Source organism: Excalfactoria chinensis, chromosome 2 (genome assembly GCF_039878825.1).
Source record: "Excalfactoria chinensis isolate bCotChi1 chromosome 2, bCotChi1.hap2, whole genome shotgun sequence".
NCBI lineage: Eukaryota > Metazoa > Chordata > Aves > Galliformes > Phasianidae > Excalfactoria > Excalfactoria chinensis.
Window position 1 is genome coordinate 57,429,065 of NC_092826.1, and position 25,528 is coordinate 57,454,592.

A 25,528-nucleotide genomic window follows, 5' to 3' on the forward strand; every position below is an offset into this window, starting at 1 on the left:
TGATTCTGTCTTTGAGAAGTAAACTGGCACTCTGTAGCACATCATTCAAACCATTCTATATCAGTGTGCTATAGATTCAGACGTCTTTCCATTTTCAGCATGTACTTAATGGACCTGAGGGGGAAAAAAAACACAACTTAAATCCAAGTAATTCCCTCTTAATTTGATTTTCCATTAGAAAGGATTTCACAACAAGTGGAAAAAAAGAAGCTGTTCCAGAGATGGCCATTTACAACAGCTGAACAGTCCATTATTTTAATTAATAGAACGTGCTGCGCTATGAAGACAAAAACACGAAGCTGCTATTACTGCAGATACTTCAGGAACTGTTTTCATTCCTAACTAACCATACTCCTTAACTGCTGCTTTCTTTGTTACTTTATTTTTCTTGGCTTCTTGCATTCCAGGATGTGAAGATGTGAAAACACAAAGATGAGGACTCTCAATTTCATCCAGAAAACAGTAAGTTAACATTAAAAGGTTTGTTTGCAGTCTGGCTCCACTATGTCTGTGTTATACCAGCTTTTGACTGCAGTGCTGGAGAATTTTAATTAGAAGCACTGAATGCTACTCAGGAAGCAAATTTGACCCACACGAGTCTGTAACCATCCAAAACATTTTTCTGTCGTCCCACAAAATTAATAGCAGCCAACATACAGAATCTCTGTCTACATACAGTCAAAAGCACTATTACTATATGTAAAAAACAAACAAAGCAAAAAAACAAAACCCCAACTCGCATTAAAAGAGCATGAAGTGAAGGACAGGATAAGCCAGATGGGGGCTGGTTACATCTCTTGGGATATATCCCTGAATTCACAAGCAAGTCAACCTCTGCTGAGTTTGCTAACACTTCCACTTAACTAGTCTCCCAAAGTTACCCGTAATCCATGCACTTAACCCAGAACTGAACTGACAGCAAGGATTTGTTATAATTTTTTATCTTTATTGAAAAACAGGAGACCAATTCATAATCTTTATACAAGAGGATACCCCTAATTTCAATAGCCATTCAGTACGGCCCTGCAGCCACAGGGGATAATTCGACTGTTTGCTGTAGGATACATTTGTGCTCATGACTGCTGTAGGGGAAGAGAACGTTATTAGTAGTCGACATGGATTCACCAAGGGAAAATCATGCTTGACCAATCTGGTACCTTTCTATGATGTCATGACCAGCTGGGTAGATATGGGAGAGCAGTGGATGTAGTGTACTTTAACTTCAGCGAGGCTTTTAATACTGTCTCCAACATCCTCAGAGGTAAGCTTAGGAAGTATGGAATAGATGAGCAGACAGCAGGGTGGGTTGGGAACTGGCTGACTGGCAGAGCTCAGAGGGTTGTGATCAGTAGCATAGTGTCTGGTTGGAGGCTTGTAGCTAGCGGTGCTGTACAAGAGTCAGTACAAGGTCTGGTCTTGCTCAACATCCTCATCAATAACCTGGATGAAGGGACAGAATGCACCCTCAGCACAATGGCTGATTATACAAAGTTAGGAGGAGTGGCTGACGCACAAGAATGCTGTGATGCCATTCAGTGAGACCTGGACAGGCTGAAGAGTTGGGCACAGAAGATCCTGGTGAAGTTCAACAAGGGCAAGAGCAGATTCCTACACCTTAGATGGAATAACCACACACCTCAGTACAGGTTAGGGAATGACCTGCTGGAGAGGAGCTCTACAGAGGATCTGGGTATCCTGGTGGACATCAAGCTGGCCACGAGCCAGCAGTATGTTCTTGTGGTCAAAGAGGCCAACGGGATCCAGAAGGTGCGTGAAAAAGAGCACAATCAGCAAATCAAGGGAGGTTCTCCTCCCCCTCTGCTCTGCTCTGGTGAAGCCAGATCTAGGGTACTGTGCCCAGTTCTGGGCTCTCCAGTTCAAGAAAGACAGGGAGCATCTGAAGAGAGTCCAGTGGAGGGACAAAAAAGTGATGAGGACCTGGACCATTTCCCTTATGGGAAAGGCTGAGAGGCCTGAGACTGTTTAGCCTGGAGAAGAAAAAACTAAGGGGGGAGCTTATCAACACTTAGAAATATTCAGAGTCAAGTGGGTGGGAACAGGCTCCTTCCAGTGGTGCCCAGAAACAGAAAAAGGGGCAACAGTCACAAACTGGAACACAGGGAGTTCCACACAAACATGAAGGTAACAGAACACTGGAGAGGTTCTGGAGTCTTTTTCTCTGGAGATGTTCAAGAACCATCTGCATGACTTCCTGTGCAACCTACTATAGGGAACTTGCTTTAGTAGGGGGTTAGACTAGATGACCTCCAAAGGTCCCTTCCAACCCCTACAATTCTGTGATTAACTCTTAAAAAGAGCCATAAGAATCAAGAAGAAAAGATCAGACTGCTAACATACAGTATGTAAAGATATTTAGGAAAATAACAGCTACTCGTTTAAAAATATAGGCCAATGGAAAAGGAAATAATATTAAATTTAACGTTTCCACAAATCTTTTCACTATAGGAGAAAATAATAAGAATCTCAAAACCAAATTATTAATTAGAAGGACATCGTGCAGTATTTGGATATAGCAAAATCAGCAGCACTGAGTTCATATCAAGCAAAAGAATGATTTAAAACTTACAGAAAATAAACACTGCAATATTAACTCTGCTGTCTACCATGTCAGTGTGTGCTGCCATTGCTTGGTCTTCTCAGTGTCCCACTTTCAGTCAGGATCTTTACAACATTTGGAATATCCATTCCTTTGTTAAAGAAAAGAAAAAAAGAAAAACAGAAACTAAATGCTTTGATAATACAACATTTAAAAGCACAAGTTATACTGAAACATTTAGACCGATGGCATCAGTTTGGAGCTCTCATGAAGTGAAAAATACCCTGTTTCCAGCCAAAATGCACTACACAGTTCCCTAGAAACTGTAAACTATATTCCTATTAACAGCTGCACTGTTTCAGTTAAGGGTATGTCTATCCTCCTCTAGTCTGTTACTGGCTTTCAAAGATAATAGAATCATAGAATGGTTTGGGTTGGAAGGCACCTTTAAGATCACCTAGTTCCAACCCCCTGCTATAGGCAGGGACACCTCCCTCTAGTCCAGGTTGCTCAGAGCCCCATCCAGCCTGGCCTTCAATGCTTCCAGGGAGAGGGCATTCACAGCCTTTCTGGGCATCCTGTTCCAGTGTCTCACCACCAGCACAGAAAAGAATTTCCTCCTAATATCTAGTCTAAATCTGACTTCTTCCAGTTTAAAACCATTTCCCCTTGTCCTGTCTCTACCTCTATAGTTGATAATTAGGAAGGCATTACCAGTTTATTTATCACTGAACCAGTAAGCCAATGGTCTCTCTGGAGCACGAGCAAGAAGTTTATGTTGCTCTGATGAAAGTGATGCCCTTTACTTTGGGGGAGGGAGGGGAGTAGTATAAGAAACATAGGGACAGCTCAAGTGACCATAACCAGATGCTAAGGGAAGAATAGAAACAGGCCAAATATGTCTAAAGTCTGGTGGGTTGTGAGAAAATCACATTCTCCCAGCCTCAGTTCTTCTTTAGACAGGTAACTTTCCAAGTCTACTAATGCAAACTTTTCAGTATTGTTTGGTGGGTGTCGCACTGTCTGACTCATGTGATATTTTAATATCCACAGCATCCACCTACTGCACAAAGAACACTCTTCCTGACCATGTTGAAATCGGGTTCTCTCTATACTAAGTTTAGGAATCTGTTATTTCCTATGTCTTTTGATCCATAATTGCTGTCTCCACCCACTCACGATGTTACAGATCACTTATAACTTCAGTCGTCTCTTTTCCAGGTCAAAAGCAGTTCTAGTTTTCTATTGCTTCTTATATGGAAAATGTTCCCATATCTTGCTGCCTTCTCTACCACTTTGCAGCTCTAAAATCCTTGATAAGTAAGGGAAATAGAACTGCATTTTCATTTTTTCCTTAATTCTTTGTACCCCTTTTGTTCTTCTGACTAGTAAGTTGTTATTCCCACTCCTCTAATGAGGAGTATTTTAACTTCTTCAGTCAACCAACATTTTAAATGCTTTGAATAATGTAATCACAAATTTTTGTCATCCAGATACTCATACCTTTTTCCACGTCACTTAAATAGCAAAGACCTTAAACAGAGGATCACACTTCTACTAAGACCTCCTTATGCTGTAAAAAAATAATTGCCCGTTTGCTATCTGTTTATTTTTTAAACAATGCAAAGACTCTCTTCCTTTCCCACAGCCACTTAGTTCTATTTGAAGCCTGTGATCTATCAAAAAAAATCTATAAAAGGCTTCCCGGAATTCCAAACTGAACATATGAATTGGATAACCTTATCTGACTCCTTTGCTGTCCCATTTCAAACATCTGCAGGAAGTCTATAAAGAAGAATTGTCTTCATCTCTAATGCCATCACTCTGAGCAGATTGCATTTATCCAGGTGTTCACTAAATTCTACCCTGCTTTTCTAAATAGTTTCTATGCACCTCTCCAACAGAAGGTGGTATTTTCAAAGATCTCCTAGAACCCTGTACTGCACAAAACAGAGTTAACTTTCTCAGCAGCCCATGTGGTGCTGTGTTTTGGATTTGTGGCTATAACAGTGTTCATAATACAGCAGTGTTACCGCTCTTGCTAAAGACAGCTTTCACAATGCCAAGGCTCTCCCATTCTCTCTCCACTCACTACCTTCACACTGAGTAGGCTGGGGGTGGGCAACAAATTGAGAATGGACACAGCCAGGGTAGCTTCCCCACACCTGGCCAAAGGGATATTCCACACCATCTTACATCATCCTCAGCAATAAAAATGGGTGGAGATGAGTGAGGTGGGGGATGCTGATCCTTTCTCCCCTCCCTTTTCTGTCACTTAAAAAAATTGTCCCAAAACACCTACCTTGATTTACCAGTTATCACAAAGACGAGATTCATTTTTTACCTAATAACAGTACGCTTGATTTTAGTTTACTGGTTTTTACCCTGCAGATGTTACTATGCACAAATGAAATAACAATTAGGAAAAAACCCTCTGTGATTAACACCTACATGTGGGGGCAGCCTAAACTGGCTCCTGCAAAAATTAAAAGGGAAAGAGCCTCCCTAACATTTCAAAGTTATTTGCCCCATATTATTATCAACATTTCACAGAGCTAAGAAAATTGTTATGTACATTCATATGTGTTTGTGTCTTCAAGTACACATGAAATACCTCTGAAAGCTGGATTTGTAGCTGCTATTTTGTGTAGAGTAGCAGTGACTTCCTCGACATTCATATTTCTCACGCTGTTCAAAAACTCAGTGGTGATGTTGTTCTCATATGCTGTGTCCAAAGAGCCGGTTGAAAAGTTTTGCAGTTCATCTTCCTCATTTACTGATAAGGACTTTTTAGCTGATCGGCTGCTGGAATAGTCTTAAAGAAAAGAAATACTGTTTTTCAGCTAAAGAAGATTCTGAAGAGTCTTCATTACTTAGTTATCCAAATAGAGCTTTTCAAAACAAACATTTCCAGTATAGCACAGCAGCAGCATCATTAGTAAGGCCCACATCCAACTTCATTAATAACATTAATGAACATTAATAACACTACTGAAGAGTCAGGAATGATTTCCATTTATAGAAAATCCTGGAGGCACACAGGTGGCAGGTAGGTGAAAACTCCTTGTATTATCACTTTGAAAAAGCAACTAAGAGTTCAAATTCTTCATAGTGCAAGTAATTGCAGTTTTTATTATAAGCATTGCATTAACTGAGGTCTTCAAAAGTTTAGCTTTACAGGAAAGAAAACTGCCACTGTATAGAAAGAAAATGATACCAAATAGATACCCTAGTACTCTGGGCATATTGATCCCCAAATTTAGGACAGTAATCCCTACCACATTGCATGAAAAATAATAATTTGTTTATATTGCGAAGGAAATCCTCTCACAGAAATCCAAGATATTTTTCTTTTAAAGATTCATCAGAAGCACTGAAGTCAAGTAGTGGAAATATGCAAATGGTAAATAAAAGTTTCCACTGTCTACAACATAACTTTGTTTATGCTGCCATCTTGCTTGGACTAGATCTGCATTAAGCCTCTTCTCCACCAAAAACAGAAAAAGAGGTGCCAAAAAGAAAACAAAACAAAACGAAAGAGCTGTACTTTGAAAGCCTCTTCAGAACTTTTAGACAGGAAAATCAGAGCTGATCATATAGTTAGAGTCAGATGAATGCTTATTAATAGGCTGCCTTTTCTATACATCTGTAGAAGATGAAAAAAAAAACCAAACCCCAAAGCTATTAATCTGAGTTCCTTGGCTTTATTCGGCTTTTAAGCTCTACTTCTAGAGAAGCAGAAAAATAAAAGCAGCTTTCTGGAATTTAATCTTAACCAGTGTTCTAGTGTTTAAATTAAAGCAATTCAAGACTGTTATGCTAACGTTACCAGTATCAGAATCACTAATATCTGTAGAAGTCAGCTCAGATTGTTCTGTAGTACGTTCCAATGCTTCTTCTCCATTACGTTCATTATCTAAGAGGTCCTACAAGTTTGAAAAAAGTTGTGTTCAGCACTTCATCAAAACAAAACCCTACAATGACAAAATGCTACACTTCAGTGACCACAAAAACAGGTGAGACATCACTATTTCTGCTACCAAATTTGAAAAACAAGAAGTTATTTGAAAATCATATAGCTGGCAATGAACTTCCATGCACACATTGCTCACGGCATCTGTCTGTATCTAGAAAGCACTATTTTAGGCCAATTGTTGTTTATAGAACCTAATTCTCAGCCTGGCAGATTGAAAAAGAAACCATCCCAAACTCCATGGATTAAAAAAGAAAAAAACACAACAAAAAGAGGTTCAGGATATTGAAAGGTTTTCCCAGATCAGTTTATTTTCTATTTCTATAACTATTGGGCTAGAAGTTACTTCAGTTAGAACTTGATTGAAGCGTATCAGGTTTTGCCCTCTTTACATACAAACTTAAAAACCTTCTATGAAAGAACAGCAGGGATAAGGTGAACATAAATTTATTATAGAAGTTAAAAGGAGTAAATAATGAGAATTATAGGCATGAAATTCATCTTGGAGAAGTACTGCCTTTTTGAGGCAGAAAGAAAGTAGCAGAGGAAAGACAATATCACAAGGAAAGAAACACTGCAATAAAATCCTGAACTAATTAAGGTTTTTTACAACAAAACAAAACAAATGCCACATACTTTTTTTTTCCCCCTCAGTCATATCCTCTCTGATTCCCTACAACTTCTTTGGCTGATAAATATGTGGCATTTTCCACTTAGCCTCTCCTTTTTAAATAAAGAAGTAGTTACGTAGCTGGAGTAGCAGGAGTAGCTGTTGTGGCAAAAGAAAACTTTCTTTGCCTCTCAAATTCTATGAGAAAAGTCAGGAGGCAAAAAGGGCATGGTTTCCAGTAACAGATACATTAAATGGATTACCAACAAGAGGACAGTTCCTAACATCCCTCTTGGATGTAGGTGTGGAGTCTGAATGTTATATCACGTAATATGAATGAGAGAAACAGAGGATACAAACGGTTACCACAGCAGGATCAGAGAAGAATTCAGAACACCTTCATATTGTGTTTATTTAAAGACAAGACAGTCAAAAGCAGTAACAGAGGAGCAGGAGGGACTGGGTTTCTGATAATAGAGCAAGAAAGAGACCTCAAAATGAACAGCTTAAGAGTTGGAGCAAACCAAAAATTGTACAAGAAAGAAAACTGACATCGATAATGTTAGATTACACAGCAAATGAAGTGCAGGGCAAGGCTGGGAAAGGACGTACAGAACAAGACTGTCAGGGAGGTTAGAAAAGATGATAAAACCAATGGTTAGGACTGAGAAGGGGTAAATTAGAAGAAAAACCTAGATGCAAGGGAAACCATGGGAAATAAGGGATAAAAACTTCAAAAAAATATTGGATTTAATTTTAAAAACACCTTTGAAGACAAAGCATTGAGGCTACTCAGCACAAAAGCTGTGAGTTTATCCTGTTGTGGCTTCAAAAATTCTTCAAGCATAAAATAGCCAAAATTTTCAATACATTTGCCATGACAATTTTAACTATAATTATCTGTAATAACAAAAATGCCTCATCACACAGACCCCTATAGATTTGAAGAACCAAAACCTCATTACTTTTTTTGATGCAGCTTGCTGACGATATTCCACCAATGCATCTGTGAGAGTCTGTGTGACTTTTAGGATAAAAGCAGCATCATCTTCATTCAGTATCTCAAAACTTTGCTGGAAAATAAATAAATAAATAAATAAATAAATAAATAATCACAACTCAAAAATTCTTGGCTTTGAAAGATACAAGTATCACAACATATAAATAACTCCTGAAAGAACCATTTTAATTTTATATTTCTATCCTCCTGTCAGGTATGGCTGTAGTTACAAGTGAAATTTCTGTTGCCCAGAAACCACAATGGGAGGGGAGAAACGGGAGAGGGCCCTAACAGAACACTGCAGCAGCTATCCAAGGCAATCATTTGAAAAGAAACAATCCCTGCTAATGCCTACAACAGTTCCTCGAAAAGCATTCAGGAAAATGCTTTTCCTTAAGTGTTTTGACCTCTTCCTGAGCTATTTGCATCCAAGTGACTGTATACAGTTTCCTCCCTGAGGCCACAGAATCATAACCCATTTCTCCACAAAGTTCAGAACACTTCCGAACTTGAAGATTTACACCAACTTGCCTCTTTCCTCCTTTGAAAGAAGCCCAAAGGGAAAATAAAATTGCTGAAGCATTGAGGACTCTCTTTGGGGAGAAAATTGTGGTGCTAACAGCCCTCACAAACACAGCTACACTAATAAAGTCCTGCTGAAAATAATTCCAGCAGGCACAGTGTAAGCACAGTTCTGCCCAGATTGAAAGCAAACATCTTTACATGCTCCAGGGAAAAGAAAAAAGTAATCACAAGTAACTAGCACAAGTTCATGTGACAGCTTATATATTTGTAATGCTGATGGAGTTTGTCTCCTGTTAAAAACTAGGAGGAAAAGGAGAAGTAGACTGAGGCAAGAATGTGTTTGCTATCAGGTAAGAAGAAAATTCAATTATTTTAATGATAAAAGCTGAGCATACAGATTTTTCTCACATAAAAACTATGCAGTAAGAATAATCATTAAAAAAACGGGAAATTATTGAATGATATGAAGAGCAAGTCCAGAAAAGATACTTGTATAATTACCTTCCAATACATAAGACAACTTTATGCCAGAAGAGGCAAAGATTAAAGCAAAAATCAGTATAAACACATAAGACAGCTTGTGAAAATATGACTGCAAATGCTAACACTGAACAGTCTTCAGTAACAATCCCAATAGTCCGTCCCCTGCTGTCAGAGGACAATCACACTAAGAAAGAGGATGCCTTACTGGTAAGGTACAATCTTCACAGTTCCTCTGTTAGAAGGGAAACATGTATAGATATACATACTGACACACATGCATACATAGATGATAGAGTAAATACTCCTTGAATTTCCATGCAGTAATTGACTCATTGTTTAAGATATCCATTAAGTTCTTCGTGATGCTTTCAACAACATTACCACTTCGACCACTTACCACTCGAGCTGTGAATGTGTAGACACAGCACATTTTTGAACAACAGAACAGAACTCAGCTGTTCTGCCAACTATTTTACAACATGAAGAAGTGGAATTCATTTATTTTTATTTCCTAAGCAAACCCACATTTCATCCCTTAAAAACCGCTTCTTCCCTTTGTTCATATGCCAAATGTAGGAGTAATATTAACTACCAACTACTAATTAAGAACTTGATATTGACTAAATGCTAATCAAAATGAGTAATTTTTCAGCACTCAGCAATTCTGTGAGATTTTCAAGAATGACATTGCAAGGCTTACGATGTAATGCTTACCAGGTAACTCAACAGATCTTCCTGACTAGTGAATTCTTCTACAGCTGCTGCGGGTGCTTGCTGTTAAACATAAACAACACCTATTAGGTGTGCTATTTAGAACTGAAATTAAACAGTAATAATTATTACAGTTATTCTAGATGCTTGCTCTAATTAAATTGTGTGTGCTTGTACTGAAAAAATATGCTTTCACAACAAAATCAGAAAAAATGTTTTTAAAGTTTTGCTTAGTAACTCATAGGTAATTTGTTGCTGATAATATTATTAATATGAATAAGCAAAAGCCATATTTTATATTATATTTATTTTATATTTATATAATTTGCCATATATTAATTATTATCCCAACCGTGCGTAAACTGGAACAACCCATTAAAGGAAAAATATTCACCTCGACTTCCTCATTTTCTTCCTGCAGCTGTATATTGGTCTCACATCTTTGGATAGAAAATACACGTAATTGATTTTATTATATTAAAATAATACACCCTAACACACGCACGCACACACACAATCTCTCAATTTGGTTGACCTATCAAGCAATTGAGAATCAGTTTAAGTTGTTGATGCACTACACTTTGAAAGATGTCTCCGAAAGGTCATTATTCCCTTGCAGACATTTCAGGGAGCCCAGATATCATCACTGTGTGCCCCCAGTGGCGCAGTGGTATAAGCTGCTGCTTGCGGCACTGGAGGGCCCGGGTTCGAATCCCCCCTGTGGCGCAGGGGTAGAAGTGCCGCTTCGCTACACAGGGGGCTCGAAACCCGGGAGTTGGACTCGATGATCTCTAAGGTCCCTTCCAACTCGCACGATACTATGATACTATGATATAAAGTTCATTTATTAGTTGTTTTTGTTTTGTTGCCGTTTTTGTGTGTAATTACCTAGCATGTAAATTATAAAACCCAGAATTAAGAAAAAAATTTGGACACTGGTAGTAAAACCTGTAAGCTTTCTGCACGCATTGCAGCAAGACGCGGCTCCTAATCACAGTATTTCATCAGTATTTCACAAACGTCTTTATAAAGATTTGGCCAAAAAAAAAGTGCAGCCACAGAAATATGGGGCACACAAAGACTGATATGGCTTAAATTTATTAACCCATATTTGCACAGTTCCGCAATTACAGCCTTCCAAGATCAAGATCAAGATAGTAGAATCATAGAATTACCCAGGTTAGAAAAGACCTTAAGGATCATCAAGTCCAACCACAACTCAACCATACTACCATAACTACCTAATAGCCAAATTAACAAGCAATTTCCTCAGGGATTCTGTTCTTAAAATTTAAAGCACGGAACAGCACTGTGAGGATTGATGTCAGGTAAAACCTAGATATGAATGTCTGAGATATTATAACTGTTGAATCACAGGCTGAACTGCTGACTGAGAACGTGGGGAAAAGACCCGGTCAGCCCTGGGAGCACAGGTGAAGGCAATTCAGCTGTGTGACCAGAAAGGGTGAACCTCTCTTAGACCTCATTTAAGGGTTGACTGCCACTAGAGAAGGATCTCATTCTAGAGATGCCTCCTTGGTGAAGTTTTCCCTTGTGAACCTGGAATCTTCTGATATAGATGAGTAATCTTCTTCCCTACCTTTATAGCACCTCTCTATTGTGCCTGTCCTTCCATCATCACACCTTTGTTGTAATATCTTTCCCATCATATCCATCTGTCCAGTTGCTATACTCCCTATTTCTGATGTTTTTATAAACTGATTTACTCTCCAGATTAAAAGCTGCTGCAGTCCTTTCAAAACCAGACAACTGAATGCAGAGGCTCATACACGTGGAATTGAATTTAATTGTGATTAATCCTTTTCCTTAATGTCTGCCCAAGAACAAGGCAGGAGTCCTACAAAAAGACATTTTTCCTTTTACTTTGTAACAATAAATAAGCAGAAGGTGCTAGCTCTTCATGTCTGATGGATATAGAACCAGTTTAAAGTTAAGAAACAGAGGGCATTTTTAAATCACGAGGGAATGTTCTTTTTTAATATGTAAAATGTAATTTATGTATTAAGAATAATTCTGTTAAAAAGTAATCACATCTAGAGGGAACCTGAGGTGAGTTTACATACAGATATTCTGTTGATGACAGGAGCTTATAGCCATGCACACAATTTCAGAATGCACTAATTCAACTACTATAGCACCCACTCATTCTTCACAGTGTACCCCATTTTCCCCTTGGGTAATTTAAGGAATTCAGGGTGATGGATTTATCTGGTTTTGTTTTACTTTTCAGAACTGGTGACTTTGCTGCCTTCTTCAGTGAGGTTGCCTTTAGTGCTTTCAACAGCCTTGCTAGTTTCAACCTTCTCATCCAGTATTGTCTGTTCTTTCTGACAGTTTTCCTGCACCTCTTGAGCGTTTTTTTCTTCTAAAGGCAATAAAAAAGATCTATATTTAGTAACAGTTTTCCAAAATTCTAATATATTGGGTATTCTTTGCTTAGTTTTTTTTTTTGTTTGTTTGTTTGTTTGTTTAAGTGATACTAATAAAATCTGAAGGTATAAGTAACCTATCTGAAGAAATAAGATCAGAACCTATATATCAAATACTTGTGCTTTGTGGCTGAACCAAGTCTATAATTCTGACCAGAAATATTCTGAATGAGAATAAATATAATCCATTTAGATGTTAGCCCACTTCCTCCTCTGGCATTAAGTTTACAACAAGCAGTAACTTCTGTCTAACGTTTCTTCCATTACATGGCATTCACAACTTTTAACACCTAATTCTGATTTTGTTTTCAAGAAAACAATTTAGTCGGATATTTTAAATATTCAAAAAATATATACCCAATTTACTTCTTTTATTCTTCCTGTGCCCTAAACAAACAGTCTGGCCTGCAGCTTGTCCCAGTTTGTCTGGCTTTTTCCTTTTTAACCTGACACTGAAGAACATTCAGTATGCTCAAAAAGAACCTGGCCCCTTGCTCCAAAAATAAAGTAAAAACAGTTAAAAGTTCTGCCTATGAATCCTGTTTTTGTTCTGATGTAACCAGCTATAGCGATTTTAAGTAAACATGGACAGTTTTCTTAACTAAGATTATTCTGCCTGCCAGACCCCAAACACTTCCACACAATGTAAATAAAACATCTACAGCAGAACATTTCTACTAAAGCTATGAACAAGTACATACTGAGTAAACAACTCATAAAGTGGTATGAGTTTAAAAAACAAACAAAACCACTGTTCTCTGACCTTGAATCGGATCTTCCAATTTTCCGTCCTTATTTTTACTGTCAATTCCCTCTTCATTATCAAGTGACATATCCACATGCTGAACTTTAACTTTTGAAGGGCTGTCATCTGCATTGGGATCTAAACAAACATGCGTGAAATGTAGCAAGATGGACAATATCTTGATAAAAGTTAAAAGGAAATTAATTTATAGTAGCGCTGAAAGTGCACCTGAACTTTCACTAGCACTATTTCTGTGCATTATTAGCTATAAGCATTGAGAATAAGTTTGTATGTGCTACATGACAACGTATAAGAGATTAACTAAAAGTCTTTAATATTTTACACCCTGGCTACAATTACACACACATCTCTTTTGTAAAAGAATTAAATATTATAAAGCATAGTAGAATGCTACACCATGTGCAAAATTAGGCTCATTAATTGAAGGATTTTGAATAGGATTTAACTTGATTCCAAACTCTTTCCTAGATATGAAATGGATAACTTCCCTCTTGAGAGTACATCACTGCTGATTGAGATCATGATAGAAATAATCTTCGCATTACTTCTGAGATATTTTAACACAGTTTACATATTAGCATGCATTAAAATTAGTACATTAGTTTTAATCCAAGTTTCTATGCAAGTTTGAAAACCAGAGTTCTGTAACTATTCTTATCCACTCCCTAGAACAGCACACAGCTGTACTGTTTGTCCACCCAGTTGATAATGTACAAGTTGTGGAAGACTAAACTGAGCGGAGAAGTCTCACAGACACCATGTTCCTACAGCTTCCTGAGCACCAATGGCTGGCAGAACTGAAGGCTTTCTTCCACAGGTAAAAGATTTACACTTGGCTTTCTGGACTGCTCGATAAATGTACACTCTGAACTCCAGATTGCTCCTTCTGCCCTGTTCCCCAGAAAGCCTGTAAGTAGCTGGCATTGCAGAGACTAGAGTTGTTACCAGGTTTTAGATAAAGAAAAGTTTCTGCGAAATGAGGAAGGCTTTTTAGTATTGTGGATGAGGGGGAGAATGGAAAGAAGGAGAGAGAATGGAGGCATAAATAACAGGTCTCTCTAGTGGCTCATATGGTGGGGAAAAAACTTGTTCATCCAACAAATTTTCAGTATAATAGACCTTACAAAACACAGCTAACAACGTATTCACACAAGGTCATTCTGACCAAACATTTTGACCTGCCCTAAAACAAAACTGTTTCAAACCCAAACAAGTTTACCCAGCTTAGGAATGTACAGGTTACATCCCAGTGAGCACACTTACATTCCTGCCATCTTTTCCTGATTACTGGAGCTTCTATAACAACCTAAAAAATACAAATAATTGTTAGAAATTATACATTAAAATAATAAAAAATATGTCCTAAGATAATATATAATAATATACATATTATAAAATAATTATTACAATAAGACCCAGTTACGTTACGTATTTTCCAGATAAAATCTTATGTATTTCATTAAATACTTTGTACTGGTTTGACCAGTAACACTAAACACAATAGTGTAAAACCTTGAGTAGATATTCAAATAAGATGTAAAATAGTCGGATTATGAAAAATATATCAATAAAATTAATAACAGGTTATGCACCCTGTACTTCAAAGTTCCTTACACTAATGATGAACTTGTTATGGATGCAATTCAACAGTTCTTTTTGTTTTGTTTCCAGAGACAATTTACAAAATATATTATATATAATTCTGTATCCATCAAGTAATCTGAAAATAAACATATACATGGATATTATTTCCACGGTCATGCTGGAGAAGAATTAATCACATCATGTTGATTTGCTTGCAAACAATAATATCTTGTGTGAAAACAAATTCCAGATGTAAGAACCTACAACTTTGCCAGAAGCCAGACCATGCATGATTTAGTAAGGTTTTAGTCCTGTACAAAGAGAGCACTCATTAGTATTACTAGGCCTTGCCAAGAAGCAGTGCTTAACAAGCATGCTGTTGACAGACACTGAAATTAGCACAAACTTAAGATATAGCATAAAGACCGATAGGAACCTGAACCATGATTGTTTTTTAAATGTTATTGTGGTGTAAACGACAGCTGAAAGCAAGATGAAAACATCTTCATAAGAACGTGATTCTAATAGCACTGCCTCACAATGACTCATGCCCATGGTGCTCTTGTGATGCCGGGCCATTGCTGAGAACCTCAAATCCACCTGCAAATTTCCACTCCTTACTCACTTCTTTTTTTAATCTGATTCTTTTGTCAACTGCCACACTAACAAAGCAGAAGCTTGTTTGGGAAAATATAAAAAGCAATTTCCCAGCCATAATGAAACAAGTTATTTTGCACACACGATTGGAAATTGATTACATATTGATATCCTGTATGTTGTGCTCCACACGGCTGTGTTACTGTAGGCTCAAGTAGTTCAAATATTATTTCAAACAAGAGAAATACTTACGATGACAGTGACCAACAGAAAATTGCATCCAGGATACTTTCGAAAGTAATATTCAAAAGATAAAAGTACTTTTAATAAAGGTTAAAAAGAATTTTTAAGTTTTCCCACCATGCCAAGCACATCCACCCACTATAAAAGAAATAATTTTCAGTTTATTTATGATTGTATACGTTCTGAAGATCTTAACGAAATGTACCTTTAATTGTTTTCTTCCTTCCTTCTTCTCAATTGTTAATGCAACTTGCCTAACTTTTCTGTTCAGTTCAGAGCCTTTACCCTTAACTTCATCGGATTCTGCTATCTCAGGATAATGTTGTTTCTAGGATAAATAAGGAAATGGAAACCATGAAGTCACACTTTACCCCATGCGACTTTTCCAAGCTTTGGAACAGCTAATGTTTATGAGAGAAAAATCAATTTGTATGTATACAAAACAAGAGGTATTAAAGTGTTTAGATATATAATTGCAGAAAAATTGAGAGGACCAAGGCCAAATCACCTGCTCAAAGCAAGCTCAACATTCTGAACTGGTTGCATTTCGTCATGAAAAACAATGAAGAGAGAGATTCCATGATCCTTCTGGTCTACCTGCTCCAATGTTTGACTGTCCTCACAGTGAAAATCTTACATTGGGCTGGAAATCTCCCTGCTTGACTTTACATTCCTGTCATGCAACTCCAGGAAGGCTTGATTCTGTCTTATTAACAACCTCTCATGAGGTACTGAAGGACCAGATTCTCCTGCATCTTTTTCTTCTCCAAACTGAACCAAGTCAAACTACCTCAGCTTCTCCTTGAAGGAGAGAGGAGTGCTTCTCATCTTGGCAGCTCTCCACTGGACTTGCTCAACCTCATCAGTAACTTCCTGGTTTGCTGGAGCACAAAACTGGACACAGTATTCTAAACACAGCCTAAGAGATAATGAGAAAAGGGAACTAATCACTTCCCTTGATCTACTGGCCTGGCTATGCCCTTGTTAGCATCACGTAGTTCACTGTTAACATCCATTGATGCCAAGGTACACTACTTAGTCATCTATAGACTGCTGGCCACAAGGACCTCTAGTTCTTATTCAGAACTAGTCCGTCCCACTAAGGCTAATCCAATCCAGGCACATGAATTAAACATTACCCTTGCTGAAGCATTATTACTGTGTTTTACAGTGTATAAGAATGTAATATAGATTCAGTAAGCTTCAGAACTGAAGGAATCAGTTCAAAGCTAATGAGAAATACAAGAGCTAATAACATGATAACCATCAACACAAGTCTGAGCATATCCTGCTGAGTTAATGAACAAGACCAGCATGATGTATAAGAAGGACATCACTGCAGAACTGATGCAATATGTCTCATAACATAAGCTTAGAAAAATGGAACAATTCCTTCATTGATCCAGTTCTTTAAAATATGCATATATATTTAATTAATAATCTACTTGTAGCCAATTACAGCTATGGATTTCATTATTCGCATTGCTGGTCAATCAAAATAAAATAAGCTGACAAGTCAGAGTCAGCAGCTCCCAGGCATACGTATTATCAGTGAGGTAAATTCTATATCTAGTTTTTAGAATGTAAACCAATTTCCATGCTTACAGCATAAATATATAAAAGCTTTTGTGCAAACATAACAGCTTTAAAACATGGTGTTTTTTTCTTTTTTAATTAAAAAAAATACAATTTTCAGTTTCTTTAGTTAAACAAAACGAAATCTAAAACAGCAAAATAAAACTATTTTAAAGTAAACTCTTACCAGGTATGCCAGTCTGTGCTTGGAGCCACAAACGTGCATGAACATGTTGCTCAGTCCTGTTTTACAGTGGCACAGTTGACACTCATAGAGAAAAGGAAAGTTATCTTTCGATCGATATTCAATTATATAATTAAGTCCTGCATTGATTTATATTAAAAAAAAAAAAAAAAAAAAAAAAAAAAAAAAGAAAGAAAGAAAGAAAGAAAGTATGAAATTGTGATGTTTGCTGAAACAATGTGTTCGGTATTTTGGAGCCTAAGAAGCAAATAATCAGTGCTCGCTACAAAAGAGATACTGAAAGGAGCTATCGATACTGCGTGTCAAACACGTGAATTAAGATTTTCAAAACTACAAGTTACTCTATCTTTTGGCTGTCTTGTCTTCTAGACTTCTTCAACACCAGAGACATAAACTGTCTTTAAGATGCCTTATGTTTACCACACTGAATTTGGCACAATGAAAAAAAAAAATACTTAAAAATACCTTTTTTTTTTTTTTTTTTTTTTTTTAATAAAAAGGACTCAGAAAAGAATGTGATTTCTGCACGTTTTAATATGTGCCCCTGTAGTTATTTTCCCTGTCCATCCCATTCTCCCCTTCCTCCACAGGATGGGCCTCTACATCAGAAAAAAAAAAACAAAACAGAAAGGAACTTCGACTTAAATGAGTGTTACTATCGTATCACCTTAGGTTGTTTCTAGACCACAAAAACATAAAGCCAGTAATTCTGTGTATGGGAAACTGGTAATCACAGCCTGAACCTCTGATTAATCAGCTGAGGCAAGTGTCAGGTTAGCTGTGGAAGCACAGGTGAGAGTAATTCAGCTGTGCTCCTGGAAGGGGTGGAGCTTGACTCCACCTCCTCTAGACCTCATTTAAGGGCTCCCTGGTGGAGATTGCCTCAGCATTTCCCAGTGAAGGCATCCATATTGGTGAGTCTTTCCTTATAAATAACCTTTTGAATATCTGTTACCATCCTTGTATCATTCCACCTTACATTCTGTCATTAAGATGAGTTCCTCTCATAGCATACCACCAGGTATCAATGTACACTCAGAAGAGTTAGGTAATGTATAATAAAGGCTTACATTTTAAACAATAACTCTGTACTCTTCAAAGACAAATATCATACAAGCAAGCAATTACATTATTAAAAAGTCTCACCAAGTGCAGGTTCTGAATCTTTACATGTATTAAGCTGTTCTTCCAAGGTCTGCCCATGATACCTTTCTGGCTTAGTTTGCACTGTAAGATAAAATTGCTTTTATGTACTCTCACATTACAAAACCCAGCGGACAGTCTTCATTCTCTCAAGTCACACCACAAAACTCCAAATTGAAATGAAGTCCCCACTCCAACCTTTGGACCAAAGAACACCTGCTAAGTAATTCACGTGCAAGTAAATCCCTGCTTATGATGGGCCCCACATCACAAATCAAGTCAGCTAATGAGTAACATAACCCCTAAAGTCCTATTTGCATTTTCTATAATACTGAGCTTGCACGTATTGTTCTAGGTGTTGTTATAAAATATACTGCAGATCAGAAATGAAACTGATAGAAATGAACTCCAGATGACCTAGTTCAGACAGAGGTACCTCAAAACATTTTCTTTTGCCTATTTCTTTGTGCTTTTGGAGGGGGTTGGTGGTAGGTATAGGGAGGGGCATTAAACATTCTTACCGTAACTGGGAAGTTTTACAGGTGCTTTCACTTGGTCCCCTGTGCCGCTTGCAGTTTTAACTAAAACACAAACCAAAACTAAACTAAAAAAAAACCCCACAAGTGAAAATTACAATGTGATGATTTAGAAAAAAGAAAGAAAGGCAATACAAATCTATACCGAACAACAGCATGCGTCTTTATTAACACAGTGAAGCAGGCAGAGGAAGGCCAACTTAATCACTGGCTATCTCACAGCATGGGGATAAGTACATATCATAAAATTAAATTGTTAAGAGTGGCTTGAATTGTAAGTAATTTCGGCTGTAATTTAATTTATACAGAAGGCAATCTGCAACAAGGGAAAAGTCCAACTGATTCTCTGCTATGCAAATATCTCTTATTCTATAATTAACAAAGCTTCAATTCATAAATCTCAGGTCTTCTCAATCTATAACACCACAGCAGTTCAGTTTAAATCCACTGAACTTGAGACACTTAAACCTCTCACCTCCCAGGGCACTCGATTCATCCCATAGCCATTTGTACATTTGTCCCCATACACCATTTGTAAAAGCTCTGCAGCTATCTCCTCCCCAGACAGATATTTTTTTCTGTCCGCATATGGCATCTGATAGTGTTTGAGCTGTCGAACCTTAAGAAAACTACAATAAAGCAATAAACTCTAATATGAGTTGTGCACTGTAGCTGTAAATATATTTTGTTGCATCTGGAGTAGCAGCACAACTACAGCTATGCCCTCATTCCTAGTGGAACTAGACCACTGCATAACAAACTGGAAAAGTTTTAATGATAAACCTATCAAAGTTCTTTCCTTCAGCTAATTATTAAGATTGTAAAACCATAGCATGGTTTGGGGTGGTAGGCACCTTTAAGATCACCTAGTTCCAACCCCCTGCTATAGGCAGGGACTCCTCCCTCTAGTCCAGGTTGCTCACAGCCCCATCCAGCCTGGCCTTCAATGCTTTCAGGGAGGGAGCATCCACAGCCTCACTGGGCAACCTGTTCCAGTGTCTCACCACCCTCACAGTAAACAATTTCTTCCTGATATCTGATCTAAATCTACCCTCTTTTAGTTCAAAACCATTTCCCCTTGTCCTGTCGCTACCTGCCCTTATAAGAAGTCCCTCCCCAGCATTCCTGTAGACACCTTCAGGTACTGGAAGGCCGCTATAAGCTCCCCCTGGAGCCTTCTCTTCTCTAGGCAGAAAAGCCCCAGCTCTCTCAGCCTGTCCTTGTAAGGAAGGTACTCCAGTCCCATCATCATCTTTGTGGCCCTCCTCTGGACCTGCTCCAACAATTCCATGTCCTTTTTGTGTTGGGGGCCCCAGAACCAAACACAGTACCGTGGGGTTAGTAAGCTCTTTTACAAACCAAATAAGTGTGTATTGAGTAGGTACGTGGTTTGGGAGGCTTGATTTTTTCAAATGTATTTTAAATCTTGAAGGTCTCAAATTCTCTGACATTTCTCAAATTGTAGGTGAACATTAGTATTGCAGCCAATTAATCTTAATAAACTTTTCTCATATAATTATTTTTTTTTTGTAAGATTATACAATTACATCACTAAAGAACATGGGATAAATTTTAAAGCACAAATCTTGAGAAAGCCTTTTTGTCTTTTTTGTTCCTCTAAATTGAGGCAGGCTGAAAGGAGTATCTATAAATCAAATAGGAAGTAAAAACTCCTGCACTTACCAATGCCATGAGCCTTCAGGGCTTCTTCAACCTAAGTCATCAACCACCAAAGAAGAAAAAAGTCACTTACGATTCAAAAAATAGCAACGTTGAAGTGTTATTGTTAATACAAGAAGTTAGATTAACACTAACACTCTAGATTACCTCAAGAAAATTAGGCAGAAATAAGTACATGATTTAGATATTTCCATTCTGGACTTATTAACAGTCCTCTATTCTCCAACATTCTGACATATTCTGTATCGTTTACTAATCCAAAATACAAGACACAAAGTTTTGCACACTTTATCCACTTTTTCAAGCATGTATTCTACTGTTAAATAACCCTAGAAAATCAGACAGAAGGTGCACTCAAAAACTGGCCTTACCTTCTTGTGCTTGAATCCGAGGAAGTGAGTCTGCAAGTTCAATGCAGAAGCACACCAGATTTTGCAAATCTAGGTTAAAGAGCAGAAATATTTCTAGCATTGCACACAAACCAGCAGAAAAACAAAATGCCACTGATGTCTAAACAATTCATTTCTACAATCGAAATGTCAGCACAGGTAAGCTCTACAAAAGTACTGTTCTTTAAAGACAAATCAAAGCCTCATCTAAAACTTTCCTTCATGAGGTTCCAAGACCACCAAAATAACCGTGTGATTAAAAGGAGTATCCACATTGCATAAAAGTTTCGGGTGTCACCAGAATACTGCAGCTATTCATGGCATATTCTTGCGCATATAAGGAAAGACTTATTCAGCATTTCCCTCACATCCTATCAACTGAACCAGGAGGAAGGTGCGATTGTTACCAGCCAATAGTTGTGTGTAGGAGGAACCAGCACTTAGGATATATATATATATATTTTAAATCAAGAGCTGCAGTATAATCTTCCACTTCCAAGAGTGCCTTTATTTATAATAAACATATTATTTTAATAATCATTAATTAATGAATAAAACTGTCTTGGGTGTCCTGAAACACAGCAAAGTCAAACATGCCAAAACCAGCAACATAAGCTTGACTCCAGTGTCATTTAAGGAGAGAGAAAAAAGACCCCAAAAAACCTGAAATGAAGTGAAATGAATCAGCAGGGATCTTTATACAGACCCAGAACATCCACATAACAGGCTTTAAGAACAAAAGATGTCTTAATGTATCCACCTATTTCCTCCACCAACGCAGCAGCAAATGAGCTTTATAACAGAAACACAAGTTCAAGGGTCTTAAATTGTCAGAAACCTTCAATCCATCTGCTAACATCTAGCCTCCTAACATCTGGCTACTGACATGCCTGTGACTTCTTGCATTCCTGCTCCCTGAATCCTTTTAAAGGGATAGTTCTGTGTAGCTGATTTTCACCCAGCTGGCAAAAAGTGACACAAGAGTAAACCAAAGTTGACTGCTTTATTGTAAGAAATAACCAGGTTTGCTGTGTCATACTACAGGGCAACCGTAAACCAGCAAAGAATTGAGATGGGCTTGAGGAAAGGCAGGAGCCAAAGCACCTGAGAGATGTGGAGGTGTGTGGTTTAACACTCAATGTCTGGTGACCACAGTGACAGGGTGAGGCCTGTGGTGAAACCAGAAGAGCAACCGCACCTCTGTATCAAACACTGGCCTCAACTCCTACGTTTCTTTGATTAACAACAAAACAAGATTCATTAGATGCCCTTTAGCATAGGATATGTGACCCAGTCCAAAATCCTCAAGAGCATAAATCTAGTCCCTTTGTCAACAGTTTGTTGCGATGAAATGCTTTGCTGTCTTGAGCAGAGTGATAGGTCCAACTGTGGAATATGGCCCAGTCAGAGCCTGCTGAAGAAGGGGAGAAGTTGTGCAAGCCCAGAGAATAGGACAGGGTTGTAGGTGCAGTAGCTGTCTTCTGATTGGTAACAAGAACTGCCCTATGCCATGCAGGTCAGATAAAGCTGTAGCTATGCCTTTGTCACACCATTCTCTCCAGCTGTCTCCACTAACCTTATCTATGCCTAACCATGTGCAGTCTGGTACTCATGTCAAGGGCCTGAGCTGTGATCAGAAGTTATTAAGGAAAAGATAAGTGCCACCTCTGGCAAAAACATGGAAACCATAAAACCATGTGATAATTACCTTAGGAACAATCCTGCACATTTGAGGGAACTGAAAATGGGATCTTAATGGGATCTCACTAACTCACTCTCCTTTCCCCATTGGCAGGCACATCTCTTTCAGCAAGGAATTACACTTCTGTTACTTTGTAGATGATAACCAGGTGAATTGTTACTATAGCTTGAATAATTAATCATAGTATCATAGTATCATAGTATCGTGCGAGTTGGAAGGGACCTTAGAGATCATTGAGTCCAACTCCCGGGTTTCGAGGCCCCTGTGTAGCGAAGCGGCACTTCTACCCCTGCGCCACAGGGGAGATTCGAACCCCGGCCCTCCAGTGCCGCAAGCAGCAGCTTAAACCACTGCGCCACTGGGGGCACACTAATGTCTAGCCTTAAGATATTTAGCACCAACGCGGCTAGTGTATTTATCAACAGCACTCCTGAACCTGTCCAATACGCTGCCTCGATAAACTATCAACCATTCAACTTTGCAAATCTGTTTCAATGAAAAGCCCTGAGAGGTTCTAACAGGCAAATACTGACTCTGGTAAGGGCTATAAACTATTGACCAGGTCTGGGACTGAGATTGGGCCAAACTGCATCCAGACTCCTCTCAGAGAAGGAGCTTAGAAAGCAAGAGGGGGGCCTTTCTGAGCCTTGTGACCCAACAGGAGAGCTTCCCACAGCTAGCCAAGCATCATATATTTATTTATATACCCGTCTTCTTAAGTATAAAGATCTATTTTGGAAAGGCAACTCCTATTACACCTTCTTGAACATCATTAATAGCAATAAACAATCTTAAACTAAGAAATGATGCTTGTATTATCATGTTCTGTATTTGTAGAACACGTAGCAGCAAGACCTCACAGCTACTGTGACTTGGGATTCTGAAGTTCACAGCAGCCTCTGAAAATAGTTTCTGGGGAAGAACTGGGAAATAATAAAACTATTTCTTAGGAACCTTTAAATTTGTAAGCTTCTAAGGATCACACTAAGTGCACAATACAGAACTGAGTACTCACAGGAAATGAAAGAACATTAAAAAATGCTAAGGAAAGCTGATGTGTGTTACAAATGGAAACACTTCATAACTGAGTAAAAGAGAAGCAAACCAGCAACCTAGCACTGCCAGAAGCCAGAGTGAACACAGCTCTTGTTTTCACTGGTATTTGCAAGGAGTAGAGCTAGCACAGTAATTGAAACTCCCTTGTCTGATTTGTTGTCAAACCAACAAACCTCAGCAAGTTTTTTCAGAATACTAAGAAATAGCAAATATATTTGTAACAAGGAAAGATAACAGCAAGGAACCTGCATCACTAGGCGTTAGCTAGATGCTAAAGACACCTCAGTCTATCACTTACTGCCAGACCCTGTGTACTATGTGCACTCCTAGCAGGATGAGTTACAGAATACCCCAAGTTGAAAGGGATGTAAAAGGATCATTGAGTCCATCTCTTGGATCCACACAGGAACACTCAAAATACAAGCCCTATATCTGAGTGTGATGTCCAGACGCTCCTTGAACTCCAGCAGCTTGGGGCTGTGCCCACTGCCCTGGGCAGCCTGTTCCATGCCCACCATCCTCTGGTGAAGAACCTTTCACTAAGGCCCAAACTGACCCCCCCCCCCGATGCATCTCCAAGCCATTCCCTTGGGTTCTGTCATGGGTCAGCTACAGATCTCCTCCTCAATAATGAACTCACCCCATAATCAGGGAATGCTACTGGGGGGGGGTCAGCTTCAGCCCATTGCTAGCAGCGAGTTAACACAAGAAATATGGGCGTTGCAATGCAGCACTGCTGTGAAAACCCCACCAGTTGTACAAAATCACTGTTCTACACCAATTCTCCCCAGGCAATGCATGTCAGCCGACAGCCAATAATTGTGTACTAAAATCAACCCGTTTCCTCCCCTCTGAGAGAGGAAGTAGGCGAGGAAAGAAGTAACCATTTCAAAACATGGTCAAAGAGTTCCAAGAAGGAAAAAAAATCTACTGGTTCTGCACCAGTCTTGTTCAAGATTAAAAAATATTTAAGAAACACAACTCAGAACAGCGCATCCCCGGTTCGGTTCAGTTATGTTCTGGCAGTGTTATGTTGCATTTGTTACAGTTCTCTGCGAGCAATACTTACGTTGCAGTAGAAAGGGTTCACCTGCTTCTTCACCTCTGCCTCAGGGTCCATAGCTGCCCTTTAGGTGACACAGGAGCTGTGGGAAGACTACGGAAAGATGGCAAACTGTTATTCCAGCGCCACGAAACCATCCGCTCCGAGCATCCAAGCCTTATGCGTATTCCACTTTTAACTCGTCCTCAGCAGCATTAAGCCTCTAAACCTCCGGCCTAACGGCGGTAATTTTAGCTCGAGTGCCAAGGAAAGCAACAATCCTTCCCCCGAAGCTTCCTTTGAGGGGAGCAGAGCCCCTAGAAGGTCACGCGCGCCCCCGAAGCAGAACAAAGCCGAACTATTCCCAACGTTCCCACGTTCCTCGAGGCCGAGCGGCGGCTCCAGAGAGCGAGGGGCCTCGGCCATGCTTCCCGGTGGGGACGGCGCCCGGAACGCCGGCCTTACCGCCAGCCCGACAGCGCCCGCAGCCAGCGCGGCGCAGACCGCCTCCTCCCGCGGGGCCGCTCGCGCTCAGGCGGCGGCGGGGCCCTTGCTCACCGCCTCCCCCGGCGGCCGCTGGGAGCGCTGCTGAACGGCCGCCGGACGCTGTCGGAGGTAAAGCCCGGCCAGGGGCCGAGCCTCAGCGTGGCTTGAGGAGTCGGGGTGCCGCCGGGCTGCGAGCCCCCTCGACACCCTTTGGC

At 39.1% G+C, this 25,528-nt stretch overlaps 1 protein-coding gene across 4 annotated transcripts; it reads right to left on the bottom strand.

The window, feature by feature from the left end:
• LOC140247814 (uncharacterized) lies at positions 1-25,506 on the bottom strand. 4 transcript variants are annotated; one of them, XM_072327829.1, is made up of 18 exons: positions 25,293-25,397; positions 24,855-24,941; positions 21,010-21,078; positions 20,642-20,672; positions 18,944-19,003; positions 18,426-18,506; positions 17,262-17,398; positions 15,705-15,827; positions 14,339-14,381; positions 13,073-13,192; positions 12,104-12,245; positions 10,254-10,299; positions 9,863-9,922; positions 8,106-8,213; positions 6,387-6,483; positions 5,172-5,372; positions 2,588-2,708; positions 1-114 (listed from the first exon to the last, which is right to left on the bottom strand). In XM_072327829.1, the coding sequence occupies exons 2-17, from the start codon at positions 24,903-24,905 to the stop codon at positions 2,629-2,631; spliced, it is 1,449 nt and encodes a 482-aa protein (XP_072183930.1). In that variant the 5' UTR covers positions 24,906-24,941; positions 25,293-25,397; the 3' UTR covers positions 1-114; positions 2,588-2,628. The 4 variants fall into 4 exon arrangements, with proteins under 4 accessions (XP_072183930.1, XP_072183928.1, XP_072183929.1 ...); XM_072327827.1 differs by lacking the exon at positions 1-114 and adding an exon at positions 928-1,440; XM_072327828.1 differs by lacking the exon at positions 1-114 and having other exon boundaries at positions 929-2,708; positions 25,386-25,506.
• Positions 25,507-25,528: the final 22 nt, after the last annotated feature.